This window comes from Arachis ipaensis, chromosome B5 (genome assembly GCF_059453495.1).
Source record: "Arachis ipaensis isolate K30076 ecotype BB chromosome B5, ASM5945349v1, whole genome shotgun sequence".
Lineage (NCBI taxonomy): Eukaryota > Viridiplantae > Streptophyta > Magnoliopsida > Fabales > Fabaceae > Arachis > Arachis ipaensis.
This window is the reverse complement of record NC_142440.1, coordinates 45,662,040-45,671,772: the sequence shown is the minus strand read 5'-3', so window position 1 is coordinate 45,671,772 and position 9,733 is coordinate 45,662,040. Positions and strand designations below refer to the sequence as shown.

General features: G+C 39.4%; 2 protein-coding genes across 2 annotated transcripts; both read right to left on the bottom strand.

The window, feature by feature from the left end:
* Positions 1-5,263: 5,263 nt before the first annotated feature.
* Positions 5,264-6,309, bottom strand: LOC148564052 (uncharacterized). The gene is made up of 4 exons (XM_088486996.1): positions 6,035-6,309; positions 5,791-5,938; positions 5,385-5,607; positions 5,264-5,280 (listed from the first exon to the last, which is right to left on the bottom strand). The coding sequence occupies exons 1-4, from the start codon at positions 6,307-6,309 to the stop codon at positions 5,264-5,266; spliced, it is 663 nt and encodes a 220-aa protein (XP_088343122.1).
* Positions 6,310-6,454: 145 nt separating this feature from the next.
* LOC148564051 (uncharacterized) lies at positions 6,455-9,362 on the bottom strand. Its single transcript, XM_088486995.1, has 5 exons — positions 8,575-9,362; positions 8,113-8,433; positions 7,183-7,753; positions 6,653-6,822; positions 6,455-6,536 (listed from the first exon to the last, which is right to left on the bottom strand). Exons 1-5 carry the CDS (start codon positions 9,360-9,362, stop codon positions 6,455-6,457), a joined length of 1,932 nt encoding a protein of 643 aa, XP_088343121.1.
* Positions 9,363-9,733: the final 371 nt, after the last annotated feature.

The following is a 9,733-nucleotide window of genomic DNA, read 5'->3' as shown; positions in this document are numbered from 1 at the left end:
AGATTCTGGCAGTTTGTACCTCAAAGATTCCCAGTTTCTCCATTACAGAGAGTGGCATGAGGTTTATCCCTGACCCAAGGTCACATAGAGCCTTCTCAAAGGTCATGGTGCCTATGGTACAAGGTATTAAGAACTTTCCAGGATCCTGTTTCTTCTGAGGCAATGTCAGTTGATCCAGATCACTCAGTTCATTGATGAGCAAGGGAGGTTCATCTTCCCAAGTCTCATTACCAAATAATTTGGCATTCAGCTTCATGATTGCACCAAGGTACTTGGCAACTTGCTCTTCAGTGACATCTTCATTCTCTTCAGAAGAAGAATACTCATCAGAGCTCATGAATGGCATAAGGAGGTTCAATGGAATCTCTATGGTCTCTAGATGAGCCTCAGATTCCTTTGGTTCCTCAGAGGAAAACTCCTTGTTGATCACTGGACGTCCTAGGAGGTCTTCCTCACTGGGATTCACGTCCTCTCCCTCCCTTGTAGGTTCGGCCATGATGGTTAAATCAATGGCCTTGCACTTTCTTTTTGGATTCTCTTCTGTATTGCTTGGGAGAGTACTAGGAGGGATTTCAGTGACTCTTTTACTCAGCTGGCCCACTTGTGCCTCCAAATTCCTAATGGAGGACCTTGTTTCATTCATGAAACTTAAAGTGGCCTTAGATAGATCAGAGACTATATTTGCTAAGCTAGATGGATCCTGCTCAGGACTCTCTATCTTTTGCTGAGTGGATGATGGAAAAGGCTTGCTATTGCTAAACCTGTTTCTTCCACCATTGTTAAAGCCTTGTTAAGGCTTTTGTTGATCCTTTCATGAGAAATTTGAATGATTTCTCCATGAGGGATTATAGGTGTTTCCATAGGGTTCACCCATGTAATTCACTTATGCTATTGCAGGGTTCTCAGGATCATAAGCTTCTTCTTCAGAAGATGCCTCTTTAGTACTGTTGGATATTTCCTTCAATCCATTTAGACTCTGAGAGATCATATTGACTTGCTGAGTCAATATTTTATTCTGAGCCAGTATGGCATTCAGAGTATCAATTTCAAGAACTCCCTTCTACATAGGCGTCCCATTACTCACAGGATTCCTTTCAGAAGTATACATGAACTGGTTATTTGCAACCATGTCAATGAGTTCTTGAGCTTCTGCAGGCATTTTCTTTAGGTGAATGGATCTACCTGCAGAATGGTCCAATGACATTTTAGATAATTTAGAAAGACCATCATAGAATATATCCAGGATGGTCCATTCTGAAAGCATGTCAGAAGGATACTTTTTGGTCAGTTCCTTGTATCTCTCCCAAACTTCATAGAGGAATTCTCCTTCTTTCTATCTGAAGGTTTGAACATCCACTCTAAGCTTACTAAGCTTTTGAGGAGGAAAAAACTTGGCTAAGAAAGCCGTGACTAGCTTATCCCAAGAGTTCAGGCTATCTTTAGGTTGAGAGTCCAACCATACTCTAGCTCTGTCTCTTACAGCAAACAGGAAAAGCATAAGCCTGTAGACCTCGGGATCAACCCCATTGGTCTTAACAGTATCACAGATCTGCAAGAATTCAGTTAAGAACTGAAAAGGATCTTCTGATGGAAGTCCGTAAAACTTGCAATTCTGTTGCATAAGAGAAACTAATTGAGGCTTAAGCTCAAAATTGATTGCTCCAATGGCAGGGATTGAGATGCTTCTTCCATGTAAATTGGAATTTGGTGCAGTAAAGTCACCAAGCATCTTCCTTGCATTGTTATTATTTTCGCCCATGTCTCCTTCTTTTTCGAAAATTTCTGTCAGATTTTCTCCAGAGAGTTGTGCTTTAGCTTCCCTTAGCTTCCTCTTCAGAGTCCTTTCAGGTTCAGGATCAGCCTCAACAAGAATGTTCTTATCCTTGTTCCTGCTCATATGAAAAAGAAGAAAACCGAAAAGAAAATGTGGAATCCTCTATGTCACAGTATAGAGATTCCTTTATGTGAGTAGAAGAAGATAAGAATAAAAGAAGAGAAATTCGAACACCAAGAGGAAGAGAGGGTTCGAATTTTGAGATGAAGGGAATTGTTAGTAAATAAATAAATAATTAGAAGGAGGTGAGAGAGAAGAATCTTCGAAAATTAAATAAATTAAAATTAAAATATTTTTGTTTTTAATTTGAAATTAAAATAAAATTCAAAAATTAGAAAAGAAATAAAATTAAAAATTAAAATAATTAGTTAATTAAAAAGGAATTTTGAAAAAGAGGAAGGTGATTTTCGAAAATTATCGATAGAGAGAATTAGTTAGGAATTTTTGAAAAATATATAATTGAAACAAAAAGATAGGATTGATTGAAAAAAGATTTGAAAATCAATTTAAAAAGATAAAAAGTTAAAAAAAATTTTGAAATTGATTTTGAAAAAGATATGATTGAAAGATATGATTGAAAAATTTAATTTGAAAAAGATTTGATTTTGAAAATTAAAGTTGATTACTTGACTAACAAGAAACAAAAATATTTGATTTTAAAATTTAAAGATTGAACTTTTCTTAAGAGGAAAGTAACAAACTTAAAATTTTTGAATCAATCACATTAATTGTTAGCATTAATTTTGAAAATACGATTTAGAAATAAGAAAAAGATTTTGAAAATCAATCATAAAGTTTTCGAAAATATGAAGGAAAAATTGAAAAATATTTGATTTTTGAAAAAGATTTGAAAAAGATAGAATTTTTAAATTGAAAATTTGATTTGACTCATACGAAACAACTAAATTTTAAAAAGTTTTGAAAAAGTCAACTCAAATCTTCGAAAATTTATGAGAGAAAAAGGGAAAGATATTTTTTGATTTTTGAATTTTTAATGTAGAAAGAGAAAAACATCAAAAAGACTCAATGCATGAAAATTTTGAATCAAAACACATGATGGATGCAAGAACACTATGAATGTCAAGATGAACACCAAGAACACTTTGAATGTCAAGATGAATACCAAGGACTTATTTTTAAAAATTTTGAAGAAAAGAAAACATGCAAGACACTAAAATTAAATATTTTTAATTTTTAGACACTAAGAATTCAAGAATGCATATGAAAAACAAGAAAAGACACAAAACAAGAAAATATGAAGATCAAACAAGAAGACTGGCCAAGAACGACATGAAGATCATGAAGAATGCAATGCATGAAATTTTTGAAAATAATTTTTAGAAAATTAAAAAGATGCAATTGACACCAAACTTAGAACTTGACTCTAGACTCAAACAAGAAACACAAAAATATTTTTGATTTTATGATTTTATAAATTTTTTTGATTTTTCGAAAATTAATTGGGAAAAATGAAAAAGAAGAATTTTTTTTTTCAAAAATAAGAAATAAAAAACTTAAAATTAAAATAAAATTACCTAATCTGAGCAACAAGATGAACCGTCAGTTGTCCAAACTCGAACAATCCCCGGCAACGGCGCCAAAAACTTGGTGCGCAGAAATCGTGACGGTTCCATTCCTTGGTAACGGCGCTGAAAACTTTATACGCACGTTCATAATCTTAATTCTTTGTCACAACTTCGCACAACTGACTAGCAAGTGCACTGGGTCGTCCAAGTAATAAACCTTACGTGAGTAAGGGTCGATCCCGCGGAGATTGTCGGCTTGAAGCAAGCTATGGTCACCTTGTAAATCTCAGTCAGGCGGATTCAAATGGATATAGAGTTTTAATAATTAAAAGATAAATAAAACATAAACTAGGATAGAGATACTTATGTAATTCATTAGTGAGAATTTCAGATAAGCGTATAGAGATGCTTTTGTTCCTCTGAACCTCTGCTTTCCTGTTGTCTTCATCCAACCATTCCTACTCCTTTCCATGGCAAGCTTTATGTAGGGCATCACCGTTGTCAATGGCTACATCCCATCCTCTCTGTGAAAATGGTCCAATGCGCTGTCACTGCATGGCTAATCATCTGTCGGTTCTCGATCATACTGGAATAGGATTTACTATCCTTTTGCGTCTGTCACTATGCCCAACACTCGCGAGTTTGAAGCTCGTCACAGCCATCCCTTCCCAGATCCTACTCGGAATACCACAGACAAGGTTTAGACTTTCCGGATCTCAAGAATGACCATCCATGGGTTCTAACTTATACCACGAAGATTCTAATATCTCGGACTCGGTCTCCTGTATTAGATATTTAAGAGATATTCATTCTAGCTTGTTTGCATATAGAACGGAAGTGTTTGTCAGGCACGCATTCATAAGTGAGAATGATGATGAGCGTCACATAATCATCACATTCATCATGTTCTTGGGTGCGAATAGATATCTTAGAATAGGAATAAGCTTGAATTGAATAGAAAAACAGTAGTACTTTGTATTAATTCATGAGGAACAACAGAGCTCCACACCTTAATCTTTGGTGTGTAGAAACTCTACCGTTTGAAAATACATAAGTGATAATGGTCCAGGCATGGCCGAATGGCCAGCCCCCATGAAAGTCTAAGATAGCCTAAAAACTAATCAAAGATCCTTACAAAGATAGTAAAAAGTCCTATTTATACTAAACTAGTTACTAGGGTTTACGGAAATGAGTAAATGATGTAGAAATCCACTTCCGAGGCCTACTTGGTGTGTGCTTGGGCTGAGCATTGAGCTTTTCACGTGTAGAGGCTTCTCTTGGAGTTGAACGCCACTTTGTAACATGTTTCTGGCATTTAACTCCACTTTGCAACCTGTTTCTGGCATTTAACTCCAGAATGCAGCATGGAACTGGCGTTCAACGCCAGTTTGCATCATTTAAACTCGGGCAAAGTATGGATTATTATATATTGCTGGATAGCCCTAGATGTCTACTTTCCAACGCAATTGAGAGCGCGCCATTTGGAGTTCTGTAGCTCCAGAAAATCCACTTTGAGTGTAGGGAGGTCAGAATCCAACAGCATCTACAGTCCTTCTTCAACCTCTGAATCTGATTTTTGTTCAAGTCCCTCAATTTCAGCCAGAAATTACCTGAAATCACAGAAAAACATACAAACTCATAGTAAAGTCCAAAAATATGATTTTTATTTAAAAAATAATAAAAGTATACTAAAAACTAATCAATTCATACTAAAAACTATGTAAAAACAATGCCAAAAAGCGTATAAATTATCCGCTCATTAGCAGCACCGGGCAGACTTGAACCGGTTTGACCGGTTCGGCTGCCAGTTCACGGTTTTTCTCGGTTTCTCGCAGAAAATACATTTTCTAACTCTGAAAAACTTACTGAGTCCAAAAATCATATTTAACTCCTCAAATTCCCACTATAATTTTTCGGAACCTAATTTCGGAAATATTAATTAACTAATCAAACGATTAATTAAGCTCGGTTCTTACATTCTCCCCACCAAATAAGAAATTTTACCCTCAAAATTTAGTGATTACCTGAGAATAGCTTGGGATAATCCTTTCGCATCTCGGACTCCAATTCCCTAGTATGCTCTTCGACTCTTGCTCTCTTCCAAGCAACCTTAACCAATGAAACTTCCTTTCCTCGCATCTTCTTCACACTAGTGTCGTCAATACGGACCGGTGTTACTTGAAATGTCAAGTTCTCCCTCAACTCGACCGACTCAGGCTCCAACACATGAGTCACATCCGGCGTGTACTTACGGAGTTGTGACACGTGGAATACGTCATGAAAGTTAGACAAGTGAGGTGGCAAAGTTACTTGATACGCCACCGGCCCGAATCGTCTCAGAATCTCAAACGGTCCAATGAACCTCGGATTCAACTTCTTGGTTTTTATCGCTCTTCCAATCCTAGTTGTCGGTGTAACTCTCATAAATACATGCTCTCCCGCTTCAAATTCCAGCAGTTTCCTCCTCTGATCCGCATAACTCTTCTGGCGACTCTGAGCAGTTAGAATTCTCTCTCGAATCTTCTTAATCTTCTCAGTAGTCTCTGCTACCAAATCAGGACCCAAAACACTTACTTCACTAGACTCATACCAACAAAGTGGAAATTGGCACTTCCGTCCATACAAGGCTTCATACGGAGCCATCCCAATGCTTGCATGAAAGCTATTGTTGTACGCAAACTCCTCCAATGGTATGTAACGGTCCCAACTTCCAGGTTGATCCAATACACACGCCCTTACCATATCTTCTAATGTCTGAATAGTCCTTTCTGACTGTCCATCCGTCTGTGGATGATATGCGGTACTGAGACATAGCCTCGTACCGAAAGCTTTTTGAAAATCTCCCCAAAATCTTAATGTGAATCGGGGATCACGGTCCGACACTATGCTCGATGACACTCCGTGCAACCTTACTATCTCATTGATGTACAATTTTGCCAACTCCTCCATAGAACAGTTCACTCAAATAGGCAGAAAATGAGTGGATTTGGTTAAGCGATCCACGATCACCCAAACCGCATCAAATCCAGACCTAGTCCTCAGTAAACCAGTCATAAAGTCCATGGCAATTCCTTCCCACTTCCACTGAGGAATCTCAAGTGGCTGTAGCATTCCCGACGGTTTCTGATGCTCTATCTTTACCTTCTAACATGTCAGGCACTTGGATACCACCGTAGCTACATCACCTTTCATCCCAGGCCACCAGAACATCTTCTTTAAGTCATAATACATCTTCGTACTTCCGGGATGAATAGAAAGCTCACTGTTGTGAGCTTCTGACAACAAATCTTACCTCAAACTCCCAACATCCGGTATACAAATTCTCCCTTTATATATCCACAACCCTTCATCATCCTTAGTAAACTCTCCATGCCTCTTCTCACCAACTGGTTGAAATAACTGCTGAAGCTTTTGCTCATCTTGCTGAGCCTTCTGAATCTCTATTTTAAATGTACTCGAGATCTGCAACTAATTCAAGCAAGCTCTTCCGGCAACTTCACCAATATCTAGCTTAAAATCTACAAAATTATCCACTAGCTCCTCTTCCTTGATTCTCATCCAAGTAATTGTCAAGGACTTTCGACTTAATGCATCTGCTACCACATTCGCCTTTCCAGGGTGATAACTTAGTTCAAAATCATAATCCTTTAAAAGTTCCATCCACCTCCTCTGACGCATATTGAGCTCTTTCTGATGAAAGATGTATTTGAGACTCTTATGATTAGAAAAGACACAAAACCTCACTCCGTACAAGTGGTGTCTCCAAAGCTTCAATGCAAACACAATCGCTGCTAATTCCAAGTCATGAGTTGGGTAATTTACCTCATGCGGTCTCAGCTGACGCGATGCGTAAGCCACCACATTCCGGTGTTGCATCAGCACGAAACCCAAACACTTCAAAGAAGCATCACAATATACTTCAAACGGTTCATGCGGTTCCGGTAAAATCAAAACAGGCGTCGAAGTTAATTTCTGCTTCAAAGTTTGAAAACTTTCTTCACACTCCGACGTCCACACAAAAGGCACTTCCTTCCTTGTCAACTTAGTCATCGGCAGTGCTATCCGGGAAAATCTTTCAATAAATCTCCGGTAATATCCGACTAATCCCAAGAAGCTCCTAACTTCTGTCACTGTCGTTGGTCTTTCCCATTCCATCACCGCTTCTACCTTAGAAGGATCCACCGCTATTCCTCCTTTACTTACCACATGACCTAAGAATTTTACTTCCTCCTTCCAAAACTCACACCTCGACAACTTTGCATACAATTTCCGCTCCTTTAAGATTTGCAACACAATCCTCAAGTATTCCTCATGCTCCTCTGCCATCTTAGAATAGACTAAGATGTCGTCCATGAAAACCACCACGAATTTGTCCAGAAAGGGACGAAAGACTCTATTCATGTAATCCATGAAAACAGCAGGTGCATTCGTTAACCCAAAGGACATCACCGCAAACTCGTAGTGTCCATAGTGCGTCCTAAACGCAGTCTTAGGGATATCATCCTCCTTCACCCTTATCTGATGGTAACCGGATCTCAAATCGATCTTGGAAAACACTCCAACTCCTTGCAATTGATCCACAAGTCATCTATCCTTGGCAGCGGGTACTTGTTCTTCAGAGTCACTTTGTTCAACTGTCGGTAATCCACACACAGTCGCATTCCTCCATCTTTCTTCTTCACCAATAAATCTGGCACTCCCCACGGAGATACACTCGGTCGAATGAACCTCTTGTTCAGAAGCTCTTCCAACTGAGTCTTCAATTTTGCCAGCTCTATCAGAGCCATTCGATATGGCACAATCGGCACTGGTCCGGCTCCCGGCACCAATTCAATCACAAATTCAATCTCCCTTTGTGGTTGAAACTCAGGAATATCTTCCAGAAACACCTCCAAAAAGTCTCTAACTACTGGAATTTGATCTAGTTCCTGATTATCACCTAACGTATTCGCAGCCAAAAGAATATAACCCTGACACTCTTTCCCACTATAGTACACCATTACTGAGTTCAGGTAGTAACCCTCAGCTATCACTGCTCCCTTTTCTCCTTCCGGCATAAATTGAATTGACCGCCTAAAGAAATCCAACAAAACTCGGTTCTTCGACAACCAATCAAACCCCAAAATCATCTCCAACCCAACCATTGGTAAACAGATCAAATCATGCATAAAGTCTCTACCCTCAAGCTTGAAACCTACTTGCCTACAACCTGACCTTGTCATAACTGTCTGATGAGGAGTATGTACATGCAGATCAAATGCTAACTCTGACACTTTCAAGCCTAGTTCCTCAACCTTAGCAAACGAAATAAACAAATACGAAGCTCCAGTATCATACAATGCAATCAAGACTTTATCACCAATTAAACAGTTACCTCTCATCAATGGATCCGCCTTAGAAGCATCCTTGGCGTTCACAGCAAATACTCGCCCTTGGTGTTGACTCTGACCCGCATTCGGGTTCTTCCCACGAGTGCAATCCCTCGCAAGGTGACCAGGCAAGCCACAGTTGAAGCAACCACCTAAACCAATCTTGCAAGAGTCATATGGATGAAAACGCCCACAACGCACACAAGTCAAATCCGGAAAAATCTTACTCTGATTTCCTCTCCCCTTAGCATGCTGAAACTGATTCTGAGTATTTTTTCTAAAGTCTCCTTGTCCTTGAGGCGCATATCCTCCTCTCTTGAAATGCTGACCCCTTGGAAGAAAATACTTGCCACATCCCTGACTAGTGTTTCCTCCGTGAGTTTCCTTGGACGAAGCTACCGTTTTAGCATATTCCTCAACCACCCTCGCTTTGTTCACCAACTCGGAGAAGGTACGAATATCCATAGGAGCAACAACAATCATGATACTATCCTTCAACCCCCTCTGATACTTGATACATTTCCAGCTTTTGTAGGTCTTCGGGGAACCCTGACACACCTTAGAAAACCTACAAAGCTCCTCGAATTTGCTAGTATAATCTGCCACAGACAAGGAACCTTGCTTCAGCTGCATAAGTTCCATCTCCTTTGCTTCCCTTGCAGACTCAGGAAATACTTTCTATAGAAAGCCGTTTGGAATACATCCCAAGGGATATCAGCATTCTGAAGCTGGAGCAAGCGGCATTCTGCTTGCCACTAAGCAGCAAACTCCACGTATTAGTTGTTCGGGACATGCTGCGCTTGCAGCGTGGCGCTCCATGGCTTGGAACCAGTTGTCCGCCTCTGTAGGGTGGGTTGATCCTCTGAAACTTGGCGGATGAACTTTGAAAAAAGTCGCCAAGGTCATCAGAGCACCTCCCATGTTATCGTCGTTTCCCTCAGCATTGTCATTTGCATTTTCTTCACCATATCCGTTTCCATTCCCAGCCGGTTGGCCTAACCTCT